Source organism: Neovison vison, chromosome 1 (genome assembly GCF_020171115.1).
Source record: "Neovison vison isolate M4711 chromosome 1, ASM_NN_V1, whole genome shotgun sequence".
Taxonomy (NCBI): Eukaryota; Metazoa; Chordata; class Mammalia; order Carnivora; family Mustelidae; genus Neogale; species Neogale vison.
The window spans coordinates 222,056,576-222,079,537 of NC_058091.1; the positions used below are offsets into that span (position 1 = coordinate 222,056,576).

Consider the following 22,962-nt stretch of genomic DNA (forward strand, 5'->3'; position numbering starts at 1 on the left):
TTTTTTTTTTTTAATTTCTTAGTTTTGAATGGATTTAAAGAATTCAACAAACCTCCTCAGGCACTCCTAGTTGTCAATTCCTTTTTTTTTTTTTTTTTTAAAGATTTTATTTATTTATTTGACAGAGCAAGATCACAAGGAGGCAGAGAGACAGGCAGAGAGAGAGGAAGAAGCAGGCTCCCCGCCAAGCAGAGAGCCCAATGCGGGACTTGATCCCAGGACCCTGAGATCATCACCCCAGCTGAAGGCAGAGACCCAACCCACTTAGCCACCCAGGAACCCGTCAATTCCTTTGACCTGCAAATTTTCTCCACTGGGACATTAGACAGACAGACAGACACACACACACACACACGGAATGGGTTTTTTCAAATTATCTAATCCAACCTCTCTGTTTCTCAAACTTAAGATCATTCAGCTCTTTTTTAGAAATTTTTTTCCTGTCTCTTCTTTTTACTATACCATTCTGCTATACCTATGCTATTTAATATGGTGCTCAGTAACCCCATACAGCTATCTGAATTTTAATTAAAATTCAGGGACACATTTCGAGTGCTCAATAGGCACACATTACAGTAGCTATGACACTTGATAGTACAGACAAAGACATTTTCAGCAGAGCAGAAATTACTACTGAATGCAGATGCTCTGTAACAATACAATTATCTTTGTTTTGATTACTCTACTTTCTAGCCCTGATCTAAAAAAACCCACATTATTTAGTTACCCTGTTGGTCTTCAATGGGTTAAAAGATTACCTAGGCTCCTGATGTAACACTTTCGCCTTCTGACATGAAAACCATGGCCTCCTGAAAACGAAATGTTCTAAGCAAAAGCCGTAAGGCAAAAATATGTTTGGCATGTCTAAGAAACAACAAAGCCAATATGGCTGAAGTAGAGTAAGCCAGGAAAACAGGTAGGAAAAATGTCAGAGAGGTAAGCAGGAGCCAAGTCACAGTGGGTCACCTGTCCCATTTTCTATTCAAATTGTGCATAAATTAAATTTCAAAATAATAGGTATCTGCAGATGAATTTAGAGAAAACCATTTCCCCTCAAGGCAACAAATTAAATAAAAACATTATGCTGTTGCTAAATAAACCATAAGAATTGTCAAGATAGCAAGATAATACTTTCTGGAAAAAAGATAGTGATCCAGGAATAAAATGTTAAAATATACCAGAATATAACCCAAATAAAATTTTCTAGAAAATCTGTAAAAAGCTTAACTCAAATGATCAGATTTTGAATTAAAAAGTATTCTCCTGGGGGACACCTGGGTGGCTCAGTTGGTTAAGCCACTGCCTTCGGCTCAGGTCATGACCCTGGAGTCCTGGAATCGAGTCCCACATCGGGATCCTTGCTGAGCGGGGAGCCTGCTTCTTTCTTTGCCTCTGTCTGCCACTCAGCCTGTTTATGTTCTCTCTCTGACAAATAAGTAAATAAATAAAATCTTTAAAAAAAAAAAAAAGTATTTTCCTGGGATGCCTGGGTGGCTCATTCCACTCAGGTCACAATCTTAGGATCATAAGCTCAAGACCTGTGTCAGAGCTCATCGCTCAGCCAGGAGTCTGCTTGAGATTCTCTCTCCCTCTGCCCCTTCCCCCACTCATGTTCTTTCTCTCTCTAAAATAAATAAATACATCTTTAAAATAAAAGGAGGGGGTACCAGGGGGTGGGAGGCTGGGGGACCAAGTGGTGGGTATTAGGGAAGGCACATATTGCATGGAGCACTGGTGTGGTGCAAAACAATGAATACTGTTACGCTGAAATTAAAAAAAAAAAAAAAAGAGGGAGTACCTGTGTGACTCAGTCAGTTAAGTATCCAACTCTTAATTTGGGCTCAAGTCATGATCTTGGGGTTGTGAGATCGAGCCCCACCCAGCCACCATCCTGAGTGTGGAACTTGCTTAAGATTCTCTTTCCACGGGGCACCTGGGTGGCTCGGTGGGTTAAGGCCTCTGCCTTTGGCTTGGGTCATGATCCCAGGTCCTGGGATCGAGCCCCGCATCGGGCTCTCTGCTCAAGAGGGAGCCTGCTTCTTCCCTCCCTCCTCTGCCTGCTTCTCTGCCTATTTGTGATCTCTGTCAAATAAATAAATAAAATCTTAAAAAAAAAAAAAAAAAGATTCTCTTTCCACCCCTCCCAAAATAAATAAATAAAAATAAAAAACATCCCCCTGACCAAAAATAAATAAATAAAAGTAAAAAGCATTTCCCCACCAGCAATCGCAATGCAGGTCTCCAGTAGTACAATGCTATGTAAAGAAAAGACCCAAAATTTTGCACTTCAAAGTTTCACAGACCACTTTTATAACTTTAGTAAATGAACTTCCATCAAAGGGGCACCTGGCTGGTTTAATCAGTAGAGCATGATACCCTTGTTCTCCAGGTGAGTCGACCCCTATAGTGGGAGAACTTACTTTAAAAAAAGGTGGGGTGGGGAGGGATGGCTGGCTCAGTTGGTAGAGCATGCAACTCTTGATCTCAGGGTTGTGAGTTCAAGCCCCACACTGGGTGTAGAGATTACTTAAAAATAAAATCTTTAAAAAGGAAAAACAGAAAGTGCTTACTTATTTTTTTAAGATTTTTACTCGTCATTTGACACACAGAGGAGAGAGCACAACCAGGGGGAATGGCAGGCTGAGGGAGAGGGAGAGGGAGAGGCAGACTCCCTGCTGAGCAAGGAGCCCAACTTGGGGCTCGATCCCAGGACCCTGTGATCATGACATAAGCAGGAGGCAGACACCCAAGCAACTGAGCCACCCAGATGCCCCCAAAAAACAGTATTTTAAAAAAATTACTATCATAAAGTTAGTATTGGTTCACTCCCTAAACAGTCCCACACCACAGAATTAAGGTGAGCTTTATATTTTGTCTTGCATTCATTTCTGAAGAAAAATGACCCTTCTCTAAAACAAATATATCAAGAGCCCAGTATCAGCAAAATCTTTATTTACCGCTCTTAAAAATCACAAAGGAGGTATTAAATTCCTATTTAACTTTACGTGGTTAATGAAAACATATTTTTACCATGTTTTTACCTTGTTACATTTTCTCAGTATCAGACAAATGTTTCTCTGAGATATTTTTCTTCTGTTACAAAGCTGTGATTCATTTTATTTTATTTTACTTCAATAGATTTAGTCCTCTTGAACTGGGAAATAGAGTTACCTAGATTTTCCAATTCCCCATGCAATCTAAAATGCTGGGTTTCAATAACTGATTCTCTAATGAATAATCTATTTTAGTTCTCAAATTTAAATGAATGCCCTATTACTTCAGAAGTATTTCCAAAAGTCAGTTTAAGTCAGTGATAACGTGGCGGGGCATGGCAGGGTGCGGTGGGGGGGCGGGTTAAGTAGACATTTTGAATCCTTTTCAATGAAAAAGAAGGAAAAAAGATTCAAAACAAATAATTTTCTAAGCTCTTTATTCACATGATTACACAATTCAACATAAATCTCTTTCAGAAGAGGGTGTGGAATACTTACTGTAGTCAAGGGATTTGGGGTCGGTATGGGAAGCAAGCCTGCACCAGGCATTAAACTTGTCATGGTTGGAGCAGGAGCCAATAAAGAGAGGGCTTTGGATTCCTCTGGAATTTTACCTGCAGAGGCAAGTTCCAAACATTATGGAAAGCAGAAACACCACACAAACTTTACACTATGATTTTACAATTACCCTTGCACTTAAAAAATAATAATAATAAATGAATCTATCTATCAGATCTGTACAAAGAAATAAATAAGAACTTAAGTCTTTCCTTTTATCCTGCTCTACTAGGAAAAATAAAAGTGAGCAAAACTTCAAAGACTAACAATCTCATTAATGGAATATTATTTTAAAAATTGAATAATGTAGACAATTATTTAACACTTTGAGCTATGGGTCACCTGTACTGGAAACTTAATGTTCATGAACCAAACGATATCAAGCATGGACGCTTTCCCAGGACGGTGTTTTCGCGGTGATCGAAAGTTGTGTTACACATGACAACCGTTCGTGTTGGCTGCATCACTAATAGCACACAGAACATCAGATACAGAAAAGAAGAACATTTTTTAAAGTTTAATCCCCAGAAATGGCAAATAACCAAATTAGTCAAAAAAAAGAAAAAGAAAAAACAAATATGTGCGAATTGAAATTTGTTCCTTAATGAGTGCCCCTATCCTGCTTACTAAACTACCTACTGGTGATGTAAACAGTTTTGATAACCTTCCAATAAATTCCATTAAATTTCAAGTAGATAGTAAAAAACAAAAGCCTACTCCATGTAATCAGCTTCAATTTAAAAGGAAGCTTACACCCATCCAGTTAAAAAGACATCTCACCAACTAGGTCAGAGACGCTTAAAAATCCAATTCCAAAGAACATGCCTTGGAAAACTACTAAAATTTTTGAAAATCACTAACAGAAGTTCCCTTGTCTCAGGAAACTTCTTAAAGTCCTGATTTTTAGAGCCAATTTATGTATACTTATCTGAAGAGGGATGGTTAATGCCTAAATGTCTTGCTTATAAACATCTAAATTGCCTAATAAAAATAATGACAGTAACACTAAAATAACCTTAGACACTAGAAAGAAAGAAAAAATCCCTACGACTAAAAATTGAAAATTTAACTCTAAAATAAAGTTCATCAATTTGCCATATTTAATTACTAAACTCTAATCAATTAATTTTGATATGAACTGCAACTTTCACACATTTTCCCTTTGTGTCCTCTTACTGCCCCTGTTAAAATTATTTCTTAAAAAGTTGTCTACATATATCTATTTTAAAAGAACTACTTAAAGTTATGTGGTAGTTGGCTATACATTTCCGTTATGGAGTCCTCAAAAATAATTTAAAACACAGTGTACAAAATCACACTAAATTGAAAATAGCATATAGAGTAAGTTTTCAAAAGCACCATGCTGGATTTTAGAAGTAAAAATTCTACTTAAAACAACCAGATGTGGGAGGGATAAATCTCTAAACAGTATTATCTGAATATACCTCTAAACATGGATGGAATTCAAGACAGCTTTTAAATTTTGCTTCAAATGATAATTACACCTTACTTATAGGAACAGAAAAATTACATATGATTAGTTTTAACAAAGGTCTACTTTTTCCTAAATTTTGCAACATCTAAATCTATATTAATTGACTAATTTCAAAAACAGTTACTTTATAATTTCAGTGTAAATTCTGCACAAGCACAGATTTTTTTAACATGCATAAATAAAAGGTAGGTAGGCCTTACTGAAGAAATTAAGTAACAGTAATTTATTTTATATTTATTAGTTATTGGTATTAATATATGTATCTGTATACCCACCTATATATACTAAGCTATTTAAATTGCTACCAGACCCATTTTATCTGTTATAAATAGGTGTTATTTTTAATGCTTATAAAACCTGAAAACATCTTGATAAATTGACTGAGGTCCTGTAGTGTAAACCTTGTGCTCTGTCACCCTAATTTATGCATCCAAAAAACAAAGAGTTTCAATTCATTAATGCCCTCAATTTAAGATTACTTGTCAATTAAATAAGCGAAACTGCCCACAGAAGACAGTGTAGAAAGCCTACACAAAATAAAAAGTATTCAACACAGGCCAAAAGATGAGTACTTAATATTATACTTTCACTTTTGGCTTTAAAAAAATATCAATAAGTCATCTGACTCTCACTGCCTCTCACAGTAGTAATAAACTGTTAGAAATATTAAGTCTAACTATAAGCACACTTTTTCTTATTCTAATGACCATTAAAGATACTTTAAGAAAAAAGTTCTGTTGCTTAACTCCCAAGAGAGAATTCTATCAAATTTACCCTCCATATACTACCAGAGTATATACAAAAATATAAAACAAGCATTTAAGCATTTTTCCCAAACTATACTTCTCAAAGACAACTGAGAAAAAAAAACATATCTCAGAGTATTAAAATTAAAGTGCTAGCCCTAATCTCAGAATCCATTTAGAAGCTAGTGACACCTGAAAATTTTTCAAAAAATTCAAGCAGAGAAATACACACACCAAGTAAGTTTTCAACAAGTTTCTCAAATATCCATTCCCCACACAGGCAAGCAAAAGTCTTTGTAAGTCAAGGAAATTAGTTCTTTCCTTTAATAACTCAAAAAAGTAAATGGCTCTGCTTGTCCTCTACCCCTAGATTGTTCTAAGAAATTTACTTATTCTCCTTGAGGATTTTGTATGCCTAAAATTCTAGAGGAGGGGGAAGGATGAAAATTAGAAGCTATCAGTTGGGTTTTTATGAAAGATGAAGATTTGGGAGAAAAATTCAAAAAATGTTGCAATGAGGTCAGAAAATGTTCCTAAGATTCTATTAGTGTTTCAGTGTTTCCAGAACAAAATGTACTGTGCAGTCTATAAACACCAATTAAGACTCACACTGAGCTTCAAAACACTGTATCCTAGTTTACTATGAAAACTTATTTCATTCTAAGATTGAGCTCTGCTAATCATCTCCCAATATAATCTGCAAAGCAATGTTATGAACCCTTAATGGAATACCATTTACAAAGAACTGGAAAACCAGCTCACAAGTTATAAGTGAAAGAGATTTAACAAAACAAAAACAAAAACAAAAACAAAAAAAGGGACAAAATAAAGAAAAAGAAATGAAATTAAAGTAAAACAATAAAAAACAGAGACAGGGCGTCCATCTTCTGCGGTTCAGACTCCGATCTCATTTCCCCAATGAAGGTTTCACTTGACGGCAGGTTTAGTGGCATGGCAAACAATGCCTAACTCAGGCAAGTGTAACAGGTCTGCCTTGGCCAGTCTAGTCATCTAATAATGCACAAATATCACATAGAGAAAACATACAAAACCAAATTAATAGTCAAAATCCATCTACCAGAAAATGTGGACATAAAGTTACGACTGATGATTAGGCTTGACACCCTTGTTATGTTTGACCTTATCTTTTTCTAAGTGTTAACATTTACAAAAAAGAAATCTGAGATGCACGCAACAACAAAAAGAGGTCATATCTGGACAAGTATAATGAGAGCATATTTTATTTTGAAATGGCATGTTTTATTAACAATAGCTAATACTTAATATGTATAAAACTTTTACACATCAAACATCACTTTATACAGCTTTGGGTCTTGTTACAAAACTGCATTACAGAAAAACAGCAAATTGAAAGAAAATGAAAAAACTTAAAACTGTTTCTATGGTTTTCTCATTTCTTTCATAATGCTGTTTCTGTAACATCAAAGAAAGAATGCATCAGTGAAGTAAAGAGAAGAATGCTTACAGCACCCCATCTCCTCTAACAAAACTTACTCCACTGGAACTCTTTCCTTTGGTTTTTTTCAAACTCACTTTGCTATCCTGTTCAGTATAATAACACATTATTACCTTGCTTGCAGTGCATAATCATATCTTCAACAGCTCACTATAAAATTCCTCAGATTCTATAAGGTTATTCAGTGGTATTTAGTTAAATTAAAGGAAATTATGTATCTCAATGTTTCTCCAATACCAATTATTTTATCAGTGTTCTAAAATACTTACAACTAAACTGAAATTAAATATGTGCTTAAACTTTCATGTTCAAAACTAGAGAACCTCTTAAAATGTTAATATTAAAAATATTCAAGAGCTATGATAATAAATGTATATTTACTAAGCTCTACTGAATAAAACAGACAAAAAAGAGAACCTCGACATGCCCAAAACCTTGAACACTTAATGACAAATCATGACTTGGGCTTCTCAAACGTACGAAAAATTCTATGGAAATATAGCAAGGTTCCAACAAAGCAACACTGATAAAAATTCTTCCTTCCAATTTAGTAAAATGAGCTTACACTGCTGGTGGCATAGTTTTGTGACAGGATTAATATTCCCATTTAATAAACCTTCTGATTTCTTTTTTCCCATGTAGTTCACCTGGTATGAAACTGCTATGAACTTGGTATGCAGAACTAAGCCATTTACCAGCTTTTTTCTCACCTTCCTCTCCAATTCTGGTCTGACTGTCCCCTTACGGATCAATAGGTAAGGACAGATTCAGCGAATAGTTAACTTTAATCCATTTTTATTCTACCTACTCCATTCTAACACCCAGGCATGGGAAAAACACTTTCAAATTCATCTGGGAAAAAAAAAAAAATCCAGAATGTCCTATCCTGGGACTTCAAAACCAAACAAATGGTTTCTACTGTATCTACTGTTCTACTGTAATATTTCTGACATCCCAGAATAGGCATTCTGAAATAAGCATCAGACTTTGAAAGTGTAGCACTGTGTACCATATATCAAGTTATTTTAATATTAGCCTGGTTTCTAACAGAGGCTTTAAAACATTATATACGAAAGCTCCTTAAATTGTTTCAGGTGTATTTTTTATGTTGTAAAACAGTTACCACTATCCACCAGGAAAAACATATTTTAAGGACATTTAAATTATAATAATCTGTTCTAAAATCCATGTACACATACCAGTGTACTCTAAATAAAAGTTAACTACACACCAGAACTGTCAAATTCAGCACAGCCTATTATATGTGAATGGCTCTGTAAATAACTAAAAATTAAATATTAGTAATAATTAGTTCTTAAAGCAGGTTAAGCCTTAAATTTATTTAATAGACTATAAGGCTTTTGGCCTTGTTCCCATCTTCAACAATATTTCCTTAACGGAAGCTTGAGAAAATTACTTTCCATGATTTTTCTTCAATTATCCATCCCACCCCCAAAGAAAAGCAAGCCATTGAAAGAAAAAAATAAATTCCAGTTGCATAGCAATCACAATAAATATGCAATAATGGTCTAAATGAGAAGGTGAAGTACCTTAAGAGGATACTTTAGAGATTAAATTATGAGTATTTTTCTTATATACATAATACCACTTAACCCCAATTTGGCAAAATGCAGTTTTTATTTATGTGATATCATTAATACTGTATATAGAGAGACAAATGCTCATTTATTTATACATTTAAAATAATTTCCCCTACCAATTTAACATTTTCATTTCAGAAAGCTTTCTTTACAACTCACAAATTGACTACAGAAAGCCAAAGCAAATCAGAATTCATGATTTTTTAAAATGTTTGGCTATTAAATCTCAAGCCTACATAAGTAATAAGTTAACAATTATAATATATTTTATTATTAGGTAAAAATCCTTTCCTTCTCCAAATTTCATTCTTACACACACACACACACACACACACACACACACACACAAAACAATGTACTATCTACCTACCAATTTCTAGGATAACCAAAGGTAGTAACACACAGGACAGAGATTAAAATAGAAAAAAACACATGAGATACCAACCTTCTGCACAGGGTACAACTATCAGAGCTCTGTCAATAAAAACCGTGTTAGTTAGATGCTGGGCCACGCCAACACTTGATGGGTCACGAAACTTAACATAACATACTTTGGAAGAAAAAGCAAGAGGAGCGTTGCTGCAAGATAAAAAGAAAAACAATTGGACTAATAAACATTTGGTTGGTTTTGTCATTTTCAGCTGAAATTTCTCTTATATTTTCATATAATCTTACATAATCAAGACAAGAATTTTTATTGCTAAAGATCATTAAAACACATAAAGTTTTATATTTTCAAGTTTTTTATTTAAATTCCAGTGAGTTAATATACAGTTACCATCAGTTTATTCCCTATAGTTAGGAGTCTGTTTCTTAGTTTGCCTTCCTCTTTCTCTCTACCTTTCTTTGCTCATTTGTTCTGTTTCTTAAATTCCAGTGATGTCATAGGATATTTGTCTTTCTCTGACTTACTTTGCATAGTATGATACTCTCTAACTCGATGCCATCAAAAATGGTAAGATTTCATTTTTTTTTAATAACTGAGTAATATTCCATTGTATATATACCCATCTTCTTCATCCATTCACTAGTCAATGGACATCTGGGCTGCTTCCATATTTTGGCTATAAGCTTCGGGGCGCCTGTATCCGCTTGAATTAGTATTTTTGTATTCTTTGGGTAAATACCTACTAGTGCAATTGCTGGGTAGAAGGACAGTCTTTTTTTTTTAATTTAAGATTTTAATTTATTTGACAGACAGAGATCACAAGTAGGCAGAGAGAGAAAGGGGGGTGGGTAAGCAGACTCCCCGCTGAGCAGACAGCCCAATGCCAGGCTCGATCCCAGAACCCTGAGATCATGGTTCAATCCCAGAAGACTCGATCATGACTCGAGCTGAAGGCAGAGGCTTTAACCCACTGAGCAACCCAGGTGCCCCTGGACAGTTCTTTTTTTAACCTCTTGAGAAACTTGAGAAACCTCCATACAATTTTCCAGAATGGCTGTACCAAGCAAAACTTAAGTCTTTTCATGGTGATTTGTCTGCAAAAGTTGATAGCATCTAGGAAGGCCCATCGTCTTATGTGTAAAAACTGGAAATGTAAATTGACGAGTTCTCAGACCAAAATGTGAAAACAGCAGATTTAACCCAAAAATGTTCAGTCTATCATCAATAGGCAAAATCACTTTATAGAAGTCCCAATCCTCACAATTCCAAATTCTGTAACCACTTTCAACCCTTCCTAACGCAACTCCCCAGGTTTTAGATCACTAAAAACTTCACCAGAGTCCTGCAAATAGGTAACACAGAATTAAAATTAAGGTCTTCCACATGTAGTAGAAACGGCTTTACGCTAGGCAGCATTGTGATTTTCCAAAGATTTTACAAACAAAATATTATGTATTTCATATGCAAAAGAACATACTCTTCTAAATCGTATGAGATTCAGTTTAACCTAAGTAGCCCTACAGTAAAAAGAACAAACAAAAACAAAACAAAACAAAAAAACACACAGCAGACAAAAGCAGTTTATAATAGAAGTCCACCTTGTTAGTCTGCAGAATATACTATATTCACCGATGATCATTTTATCAATCTGTCCAAGATTATTTTCAATTAAAATCTAAAATTGTCTTTAGCAAGGAAAAAACCTCCCATTCAAACTAAATACATACCTAATAAAGAACATATACAACTCCTTTAAAGCATTAAGATTTTTTCACACTAAAAAAAAAAATTTTTCACACTAAGAAAGAAGTGAGTCATCTGAAAAATATCATCTTTGCCTTGTGCAGTAACAATAATCTAGTTTATGAAACAGATCAAGAAAAAAGTTGATCGGGACGCCTGGGTGGCTCAGTGGGTTAAGCCGCTGCCTTCGGCTCAGGTCATGATCTCAGGGTCCTGGGATCGAGTCCCACATCGAGCTCTCTGCTCGGCAGGGAGCCTGCTTCCCTCTCTCTCTCTCTCTGCCTGCCTCTCTGTCTACCTGTGATCTCTCTCTCTCTCTCTGTCAAATAAATAAATAAAATATTTAAAAAAAAAAAAAAGAAAAAAGTTGATCAAATCCTAGCCCTAGTAAATGGCAAAGGTGGGACTTAATTATCTAAATTTAATTATCTAAATCTAATATTTAGTTTAGATCTAATATTTATTTAGATCTAATAATCTAAGTTTAATTATCTAAATCTAATAATCTCATGCAATCTTCATCATTCAACTAATCAAGAATTTTATAAGCATTTTAGGGGCACCTGGGTGGCTCAGTAGGTTAAAGTCTCTGCCTTCCACTCAGGTCATGATCTTAGGGTCCTGGGATCGGCCCCACGCGTTGGACTCTGCCCAGCAGGGACCCTGCTTTCTACCACCCCCCCACTCTCTCTGCCTGCCTCTATGCCTACTTGGGATCTCTCTCTGTGTCAAATAAATAAATAAAATCTTTAAAAAAAGAATTTCGTAAGCATTTTAGGGGTGCCTGGGTGGCTTAGTCAGTTAAGTGTCCGACTCTTGATTTGCCTTGATTTGGTCAGGATTTCAGGGTTGTGAAATGGAGCCCCAGGTCAGGCTCGGCACTAGCTTTGAAGCCTGCTTAAGATCCTCTCCCTCCCTCTCTATTAAAGAAAAAAAAGTTTTAAAGCATTTTAATGTACTACTTAATTGGCAATTCCAAATATGAGCCATTTTTAAAATAAAAAATCTTTCACATAAGGCAACAAATCCACCTTGATAATGGTTAAACATACAGGTTTATGGCATTACCCAAACACTGTAATAATAACACATATTAGCACTTAGAACTTGAAACTATTTACGTTATTATTAACATAACTAGTCAGGCTAATAAAAGATGACAAAATGAAACTACCTCTTTCTCACCCAACGCAACTCAATTCACTTCTGCCTAAGGCTATCCAATTCAGGCTTCAAGAGGCCCACTCCAACGATGCCTTCTCCACACCTCCCCACACACACAAAAAAAGTGAATCAAGCACTTTATGAATTTGTCACTGGGTAAAAACAGTCGTATCCACACTTATTAACTCACCTTTACATTACTAAATCTCCAATTTAGGCCTCTCTTGAGCTTTAGACTCCCAGATCCAAGTGTCTGCTGGAATATACACCTTGATGGTCACAGGCCCCACCCCCAAAAAGTTACTAAGTCTAAAATTGATCATCCTTCTTCCTCACCAAACCTGGTCTTTGTCTTAGACTTTACCTCTCAGTTAAAAATGCCACCGCATTACTCAAGTCACAAATCTAGGAGTCAGATGTAGTCTGGCTACATGGTAAAATTCCATTTCATTGTTCCTTGAAGTCAGGTGTGCCCAAGGAACTGGTTTTGGCCAATTAAATATGAGCAGAACTGACATTCAGGAGCTTTCAGGGTCACTGCTTGGTTCTCTTCCTCTGCCACAGTGACCAGCCACCATTTAAGAAATGGGTGGCCACTACATCGGCTTCATCCTAAAGTCAATGACCATAGTGAGTAGAGTTCCCTACTTCACGAGCTTAGCATAAGAAATAATGTTTCTACAAAACTACTAAGATGCAAGGGTATTTTGATCTTTGACCCTTCCCTTTTCATTCAATTGGTCATTAAATCCTGTGAAGACTGCATCCCAAATATTTGTCACATTAATTATTTTATCATCCTCACTATAAGGACCTTAATTCAGACCCTCATTATCTCTCACCCAGATTATTACAATGGCTCCTAACCAATCACAGTGACTCCAAATCCAAACTCCTTAATAATGGTCTTTCAAAAAAGCTGCCAGAGTGATCCTTCAAAACTATAAATTATGTCATGCACTCCATGCTTAAATTTCCTTAAAGACACCCCTTTCTTTCTTGTTTTACCATCTAAATGCTCTCCAAAATCCAGGCATTAGAAATTCTTGTGGTTTCTACAACATAATCTGAGTACCCGGGCCATCTTTGTACATGTTGTTCCATTTGCCTAGAATATCCTACCTCCCTTTTTGAGTGTTAATTCCACTTTTCTCCAAGACTCAAGTTTCCAAGTCTTCTGGAAAGCTACTTTAAAGTCTCAAAGTGAGTAAGCACCTCTCCTCTACGTGTTACATTCTATACACTTTTAGCACAGCCTTACCAGTTTTCTTAGGTGAAACTCTCAACAGATTTTAGAAGCTTCTAGCACAACTGATCTGCCACATGACACAAGGGTCCATTTTACTGACTAACCAACAACCTATAATTTCGGTGGCTTGCTCGAATCAACTTAAAACAAGATTCTCTATCGGGCTGAAAAGTCACTTAGACTCAAGGCTTGGGCCAGATGCCAAAATAGTACAAAATAAGTCTGCAAAGAATATAGAGCAGATACACGGAAACAAAGTAGCAGACAATAAAGCCTCTGAGAAGCAGACAGTTGCCTTGGATGGTGATTATCTTCCTGGTTCCCAGTCCCAACTCCCATGAGGCCTACTTGTACTACAGTCTTTATTTCAATTTAGGAAAATATCCACCTTTTTAACAATTTTATCTCTTCTTGAGGTAGACTGGGTAGCACTGTTTGTCTTTTGAAACCAGCCCCCTTCCCCCCCCCAAAAAAAAAACCCATAATTACAATCAGCTACTAAAGCCCTAGCAAGGGGTGCCTGGGTGGTTCAGTGGGTTAACGCCTCTGCCTTCGCCTTCGGCTCAGGTCATGATCCCAGGGTCCTGCGATAGAGCCCCCACATCGGGCTCTCTGCTCAGGGAGAGAGCTCAGCAAGGAGCCTGCTTCCCTTCCTCTCTCTCTGCCTGCCTCTCTGCCTGTCAAATAAATAAATAAAATCTAAAAAAAAAAAAAAAAAAAAAAAAGCTCTAGCAAATACAAATACTCTCTTTAAGCACTGAAATCTTCAAGAACCTAAACAAACCACCATTGAAACTACATTCCCTAAATAGATCCTTTTGTGAAAGAATGGAAACCTAAGTAATCACTGTGGAAAACTAAAAACACTTTTTCCAATACTCCTACTTAAAACCCACACCATTTCAAATTTAAAAACATCCAGAGGAAAAGGAAATGTGAGACTGGATGGTAAAGCAACTTCATGTTATAACAGACTAACAAGATTTGAGAAGCCCAGGACTGGCTGACAAGACTGATCGGTGCAGACCAAACATCATAATAGGAATATGGACACTAGACAGAGCTACACCACTGTTTTGACGAATTTTCTTTATCTTCATCTCCAATTACCTTTCTTAAAATACAGAATAGAGATCAACTTATATTTAACACTTTTATTTTGAACATTACATCTAAAATACAATAGTGTCAAGCCTAAATACAGAAAATGAAATTTCTCAATGAATGTATTTTTTTAAAGAATTTATTTATTTGACAGACAGAGATCACAAGTGGGAGGGGGGAGACTCCCTAATGAGCAGAGAGCAGGATGGGAGGCAGATACTAGGACTCCGAGATCATGACCTGAGCGGAAGGCAGAGACTTAATCCACAGAGCCGCCCACACGCCCCAACAAATGTATTTTTATTTATAAATCACTGTTCCCAAATTTTCTATTTACAGCTTTTGTTTTAATACATCTAACTTTTAAATAGATTTACTTTTTTAAATTAAATAAAATTTTCAATTTTAAGTGCAATTTTGACCTAGAGTCTTCATTTTTAAAAGGGTGTTACATATTCCAAATGCTTCTAAGGAAAGTAGCAGTAGCCAAATATAGCAAATTTTACTTCCAAAATTTGTTGAATCAAATTTTGTTTCTTTTTCAAATATAAAACTGTCTACAACCGTTTTTCAAAAAGCTCAGAATTTCTGACTAGGAGTTTACCACAGAAATTACAGAACCAACTTTTTGAGCATCAGTTAAATTTCCTAGGCCCTAACTGGTTATTTTGTTTTTCATTAAACACAGTGATGGCACAGTACTACCTTTTTAAAAAAAAGTCAAGCGGTACTAATATATCCAGTTTTTTATTGTAGGATCTATCAAAAAAGATATAATCCAAAGCATGGACAAAGTACATAGAATCACATATAAAAATATTAACTGACACACAATTTATAACAGGGTTTCTCAGAAGAATTCTAGTATACTTTGGATGGTATAATTTTGCCTTATGTTAAGATTTTCTTATGAATTACTGATCCTTGCCCACCAAATGCCAGAAGGTGCTCCCATCGGTGCAGAAAATCAAAAAGACACATTTTCAAATGTTTCCAGCTAAAACCAACTGACTTAAAACACCAAAAGAACTAATATAGGCAATGACAGAATTTGAAAAACACACTTATGACATAATTACAGCCTTTAAAATGTTATTACTATAAGACACAGCAATATGAAAAAATAATTATATGCTGAATGAAAAAAGTTCACCATAAGTGTATAAATCCTTTGATTATGCTACATTAAAATAAGCACATATAAAAAGGACTGCAGGAAATCTATGGAAATGGAGAGAGAATCGTTAAGTGATGTTTCTTTTTCTCTAGTTCTCGTAAAATGATTATACTGGTCCTATTAATTTTTTTAACTAAATAAGTAGTTGACAGATTCTTCCTTATTAACCTTTGAAGACCAGAGAAATGAAAACCAGCAAGCAAAAAAAATCCAGGTGTTAATGTGAGAAATGGTGTTAGAAATCAGGATAGGATTACCCTTTGGGGTTTAGTCACTTGAAAAGGGACACTGCGACAACGCTAGGATACACACAAGCCTGATGTTGGTGCTAATTACACAGGTGTGTTCACTTTGTGGAAATTCATCAAGCTGTATTTTTATTCATATACTTTTCTGTCTGTACAGTACACCTAAAAAAAGAAATAACTAAAAAACTACAAAAGTTTCTTACTGCTATAAAAAGGTTCTCACGTATGGTATTCATTTGTCGTGCCACAAGTGAAAGCAAAAATTCTGGGTATTTATCATCCCAATAGCCCAAAAATGAAGAATTTTTAACATGTATAATGAATGTTCACACTAATTACCAATATTTAAAAACGAAGAAACTGAATCACACCCTCATTCCAAATAGTTAAATTTAAAATATGAATTTTCGTATTAGCAAAGGAATTCTTAAAATCTTAAAGAGAAACTGTTTTCACATTCTTTTAAAGAACTCTATTTCCAAATTCAAAACAAATGAAATTCTACTCAGTTTCCAAACATTAATCATAAAGTACTGGGGCACCTGGGTGGCTCAGTGGGTGAAGCCTCTGCCTTCGGCTCAGGTCATGATCTCAGGGTCCTGAGATGGAGCCCCACATCAGGCTCTCTGCTCAGCATTGAGCCTGCTTCCCCCCATCTCTCTGCCTGCCTCTCTGCCTACTTATCTCTCTCTGTCAAATAAATAAATCTTTTTTAAAATTAAAAAAAAATCATAAAGTACTGTTTTCAAGACATTGCAAACAGTTATCTGTCCTCAATACAACTACTACTATTGTACTGTTATCCATTTCAGCTCAAATTTGCAAATACATCTTTAACATAAAAACCAGGTTACAGGGGCGCCTGGGTGGCTCAGTGGGTTAAGCCGCTGCCTTCGGCTCAGATCATGATCTCAGAGTCCTGGGATCCAGTCCCGCATCAAGCTCTCTGCTCAGCAGGGAGCCTGCTTCCCTCTCTCTTCTGCCTGCCTCTCTGCCTACTTGTGATTTCTCTCTGTCAAATAAATAAATAAAATCTTTAAAAAAAAAAAAAAAACTTGAAAACTTAAAAAAAAAAAAAAAACCAGGTTACAACAACTTCATTATAGAGAAGAAAACACACTGTTAGTAAAGCATGTCATATTTTTGAAAAACAGTAATAAGGGACTACATTTAAGGAAACACTGATTAAGAATTTTGCAAGACCCATATGTGCTATGTTTACGTTACAATTTTGCAAAACTTATTATAGTTTGTGACACACTAACTCCACCATGTTTAAGTAAATAGCTTTTTATTCTCTTTGACTTTTAAACTCTAAGTAATATCTGATTTCAAAAAAACAGCCCATTACAAAGTGTCAGATAATGACCATCAGTATACTGCCACCCATACCCTGGTTTTAACTATGAAAGTGGTATTATGTTGGCATTGAATAATATTATGTAATATATTTCTACCTATGAGACACATTATTACCACAACCTTGAAAACAAGGTTAGTTTACAAAGATTCATATACAAAATATTTTGCTGCTTGATTCCAATTCTTAAGGGTACAGCATTCTTCCAAACACTTCTAAATATTAAAAAGAGTTCTGAATGCTGAAATGAAGAGACAGCAGAAAGCATTTGCAAAAGATATTCAAACTATAAATGCCATTGCTGATCAATAAATACGTATATGCACGTACTTACAAAGTATTCTTGACAAAAAAGTATTTTTTTTAAAGATTTTTATTTATTTATTTGACAGAGAGAAATCACAAGTAGACTGAGAGGCAGGCAGAGAGAGAGAGAGAGGGAAGCAGGCTCCCTGCTGAGCAGAGAGCCCGATGCGGGACTCGATCCCAGGATCCTGAGATCATGACCTTAGCCGAAGGCAGTGGCTTAACCCACTGAGCCACCCAGGCGACAAAAAAGTATTATCTGAATCTAATCATGTAGAAACAATCTATATAAACCCAGATTAAGAATCATTTTACAAAACAAACTATGAGACAAAATGTCAATGTCATGAAAGATTTTTTAAAAAGGTGACAGGGGACTGTTCTGGATTAAAGGGAGATTAACAACCAAATAAAATATGTGGTTTCTGATTATATTTTGGATGAAAAAAAGAAAAAACACATGATTATAATAATTGGGAAAATTTAAACATGAACTACTTGTTATACATCATCAATGTTAAATTTCTTAAACACGTTAACAGTATTATGGTAATGTAGAACAAAGTACCTGTTCTGAAGAGATACATACTTAACAGTCCTGGTGTCTGCAACTACTTTGAAAAGGATGGGAAGAAAGAGGGAGTTTAAGTGTAGAGGGTATAGATAGCTAGGGAGACAGAGCTCAAACGGCAAGAAAGGAATACAGGTGAAGGAAACGTGGGTGTTATTCTTTTCAACTATTCTGTATACATTACATATTTCAAAACAAAAAGGAGAGGGTAAAAACTTCAAAAAAATTTAAAAATCCAAATACCAAACTTTACCAGTATCTACGCTGTGGCAATGCGATATACTTACAGACAGAAACCGAAAGAAAAAGCGGTCTACATGCATCATTATGAAATAAACGAAAAAGTCAAATACATTTTGGGGTGGGGAGAAATCCTGGCTGGACAACTACTAGCCCTCCCGTCAAAGAATTTTGACACAACGAAAAAAGGCTGAGGATTTTAAGATTCTAAACTCTACTTTAACAAAAAACAAAACAACAACAAAAGTGCGTGTAATAATGTGAACAACCCAAAACCCCTTACAAATTTTGAGCAGATTAGTACCATACAAGGGAAATCTTACTTCAAAATGCAGTACTTGAGAAGTGGCCGAGAGCTACATGTAGACTTTTAAATAGAGACAGACTTTCAAAGCTTCCAACAGGGATAATCCTGCACCGACTAATTCTTTTTATGAAAAGCTTAGGACAGTGTGACCTTCAAAGCGGAAATTTTAATCCGCGGCCAAAAGGGCGAATAGACATGATCTTTAACAACATGGATGGGCTCGGTCAGATTAACCAAGAAGATGCTAAATTTGTGAACACCGCCCTGAGGAACAAATACAGCCTCAATTCTAACCGGCCATGAGCCGCAGGCTTTCTAATCAGTAACAACCGCCTGACACCAAGGCCCTAACAAGTGGACAGTTTCCCCGCCGCGGTCTCTGCGATTTTCACATAGCAAAAACGCTTAACAGGCGTTTGCCATGAGGACTATTCCGGGCCCACCTGCGGCCATCTTAAGTTCGGGAAGAAAAAGGAAAAGGGGGAGGCACTAAATACGAGGAGCCGACCGAGACCACAAATCGGGGACGCACGAAAAAAAAACTTCTCTAAATTGTCTCTAAAGGCTCGGTGCATAAGTTAACCCCCAGTCTAACTAACAAGGAGACAGGACCTCGGCTCCCCCCCTCCCCCGCCCCCTGCGCCCGGTGCCCTAATCAAACATGGGCACCAAGGTAAGCCCGGGCAGTCACGTGACCGGCACCGCGAGCCCCCGCCCGCGCTCTCCCCAACGCCTCAGTGCCCGAGGTCTCTATGGCGCCCGCGCCCCTCCCCCAGCCGAGCCCAGCACTTACTCTGGGGGGTAAAGCCGCAGCTCTTCGATTTCTCCTAGGAAGGAAAAAAGCGTCCGCATCTGCTCGCTGGTCACCGCCGACGACAGATTGGTCACCTGAATCACCGCCGTAGGGGTAAGGCCGAAGCCTAAAGCCAAACCGAAGCCACCGCCGCTGTTCATCCCGACCCGCTGCTGCTGTCCTCCGCTCTCCAACGTCTACGACGCGTCAGCGACGGAGCCGGGAAAGCGAAGAACGCGCGGCCGCGAGCGCGCTCCCGCTGGCGAATTCACGGCGGCGGGCAGATCTAGCCGCCCATTCCACAACTCCCCTGCTCCCAGGGCTGCGCGCGCCGGCCGGAAGCGTCGCTCCGGCAACCCGGCGGGTTAGCGGAGGCTGTAGCGTGGGGCTCCGGAGTCTTCGAGCCGTATGTAGCTCCTGTTAGTCTTCTCGCTAGGATATTTATCGATTTTCTTCCCCCTGCTTCGAATAAATCAAATTTCAGTACTCCTAAAAATGTAGGAGACTCAGATCTTTCCGTTCTTAAATCTAGGTAGAACTGGGGAACCAAGAGGCCTGGCCTGCGGGTGCGGGGTTGGGAAGGAGGAAGGACTCTCCGGCATCACAGATGAATGCTTGACCAAACCGTAGCGCGTCGTAATCACATGCAGGCCGCTGCCTCGCCCCAACTATTGAAAACGTTGGCCGACGTCCTAATTAAAAAAGAAAAAAGAAAAGAAAAAGAAAAATTTAGAAAACGTTTAAGTTCTGATTGAATTAGGAAAGGAGGCAGGTGAAAGCTATGCGGTCGTTGTTTATAACTTGTCATTCAGTCGCTCATTTCGCAGGTACTAATATTTATTGAGCCTTACTTTGCAGACACCGTTAGACAAGGGCACGTAAAAGACGGTTACAGACGGTCCACATACAACTTGCAACTCAGGGGCGCCTGGGTGGCTCAGTGGATTGAGCCTCCGCCTTGGGCTCAGGTCATGATCTCCGGGTCCTGAGATCAAGCCCCACATCAGGCTCCCTGCTCAGTGGGGAGCCTACTTCCCCCTCTCTCTGCCTACTTGTGATCTCTGTCCGTCAAATAAATACATAAAAATCTTTAAAAAAAAAAAAAAAAAAAAAGGTAAAAAAAAAACCTTGCAACCCAATGACAGATAACGAAATATGTGCTCCCGGGCAGCTGCTCCCAAAATTCATCCCCAGAACGTTGCTGAGGGTCCTGGAGGCCCTTTGGATGGGTCCGCAAGGCCAAAACAATTTTCAGTATAATGCTAAGACTCTTTTGACCTTCTTCCCTTTGTTGGCATTTGCACTCGTGGTGTAAAAGCATACTAGATTAAGCTGCTGCACCTTAGGAGGAAACAAGGCAGTGGTGCCAAACTGCACTAATAGTGGTATTTTGTATTCTTCACCTCCTTGCAATCATAGCATACAAAATTTAAGATTGTTTCAACATGCTAATCCAAGAAAGTCCTTGACAAAGGGGGCAAAAATTACTAATTTCATTAACTATTAAAAATAATTTCATTAGGACGCCTGGGTGGCTCAGTGGGTTAAAGCCTCTGCTTTCGGCTCGGGTCATGATCCCGGGGTCCTAGGATCGAGCCCCGCGTCGGGCTCTCTGCTCAGCAGGAAACCTGCTTCTGCCTCTCTCTCTCTGCCTCACTCTCTGCCTATTTGTGATCTCTGCCCATCAAATAAATAAATAAAAATCTTTTAAAAAATTATTAAAAAATAATAATAATTTCATTAACCCTAGCATACACATCTTTTTAATCTGTGGAGAGAAATGGTAAGTAATTTTGTTGCGTGCCCAAGTAAAGTGGCTGTCTCCAGAAAAAGCACTTGTGTGATTGAGTATTCACACAAAAACACAAATATTGTGAAACTTATATATACCTTCCCTTAAGCTACAGCTTTACAGTACTTTTCCACTAAAAAATACCAGTGATATTAACATGTGTAGTTTTTGACATTACATAATGAAATACGTGAACATTTGAAAGGTCTCTACAACTCAACCAACAACTATTTCCAAAATAGCCAAAGCCATTACAAAATCAAAATGAGTCATCAAAGTGGTAGATAGACTCATGGATTTTAATGTAGCAGAATACAAAAAGTTAATTGATACAGTTTCAGATTCAGTTTGCAACTGAACTCTAAGAAATACCACCGTATGTGAAGTTTAGTGTGGTATCAAAGAAGTATATCTAGAATTATCTAGAAGGGCTATGAAAATAGTTTTTCCTTTTCCAACTCCTTATCTGTGTGAGACCAGATTTTCTTCATATGTTTCAATCAAAATATAACACAACAGACTGAATGCACAGATAAGATATTCCAGCTGTCTTCTATTAAGCCAGACAATAAAGAGGCTTGAAAAATGTAAAACAATGCCACTCTTCTCAAAATTCTGTTTTGGAAAATAACATTTTATCATAAAAATACATCATTTACATTAATGTATAGTAGGTTCTAAAATGCTAAGTTTTGGGATGCCTAGGTGACTCAGTGGGTTATAGCCTCTGCCTTCGGCTCAGGTCATGATCTCAGGGTCCTAGGATCTGACTCTCTGCTCAGTGGGGAGCCTGCTTCCCTCTCTCTCCCTCTCTGCCTACTTGTGAACTCTGTCTGTCAAATAAATAAAATCTTTTTAAAATTAAAAAAAAATGCTAAGTTTCTCATTTTTAATGTGGTAAATATGGATAGCTATCCTATAAGTCTCTCAGGATCCTCAATATTTTCTAAGTGTATAAAGGGGTCCTAAGTGAAGTTTGAGAACTACTACCAGAGGGATAAGCACCGACAAACCTGGGAGTATATAGGAGGGCCACTTAAACTTAGTCCTAATGGAAGACTTTCCTAGAAGGGATGTTGCTTGTGCTGAATCTTAAACAAACAGGAATTAGGCTGGGGGAGAGTGGGGTTGGGGGGGGGTAGGCAATGTAGGGCATTCTAAAGTGAGTATGCAGAATATACAGATGCAGACAGGTATGGGAGTCCAAGGGAGGTTCAGAATATTGAAAATTTATTCCTGCTAGACCAAAGGATGATTACAGATGCATTGATGGAAGGTGATGTTTGTCATGGTAAGAGGTTACTTTATTATACACTTTATATACTATTGAGACCTGTTGAAGACCTTTGAGCAGGAGAATGACCATGAGAAGGTTCATGTTTCAGAATGATCGTTGTCAACTGAGACATGAAGATACATTAAAAAAGGTGGTGATTAGGGAAGCCTGGGTGGCTCAGTCAGTTAAGCACCTGCTTGCAGCTCAGGTCTTGATCCTGGGATCCCGGGGTGAAGCCTAACAGCCGGCTTGCTTCTTCCTCTCCTCTGCCTCTCCCTCATGCTTGTGCTCTTGCTCTCTCTGTCTATCAAGTGAATGAAAAAATCTTAAAAAAAAAAAAAAAAAAAAAAAGGTGGACACTGAAGGCAAAAGAA

General features: G+C 37.4%; 1 protein-coding gene across 3 annotated transcripts in view; it reads right to left on the bottom strand.

The window, feature by feature from the left end:
• Positions 1 to 19,826, bottom strand: part of SREK1 (splicing regulatory glutamic acid and lysine rich protein 1) — a 45,707-nt gene extending 25,881 nt beyond the window's left edge. The window contains exons 1-3 of one of the 3 annotated variants that reach the window (XM_044267848.1): positions 19,521 to 19,826; positions 9,316 to 9,449; positions 3,492 to 3,607 (exon numbers count right to left, since the gene is read on the bottom strand). In XM_044267848.1, the coding sequence (XP_044123783.1) occupies positions 3,492 to 3,607; positions 9,316 to 9,449; positions 19,521 to 19,681 (411 nt within the window). In that variant the 5' untranslated portion in view covers positions 19,682 to 19,826. Of the gene's footprint in view, positions 1 to 3,491; positions 3,608 to 3,893; positions 7,168 to 9,315; positions 9,450 to 19,520 lie in introns of those variants that run through there. The other 2 variants (XM_044267841.1, XM_044267858.1) reach the window with 2 other exon arrangements.
• Positions 19,827 to 22,962: the final 3,136 nt, after the last annotated feature.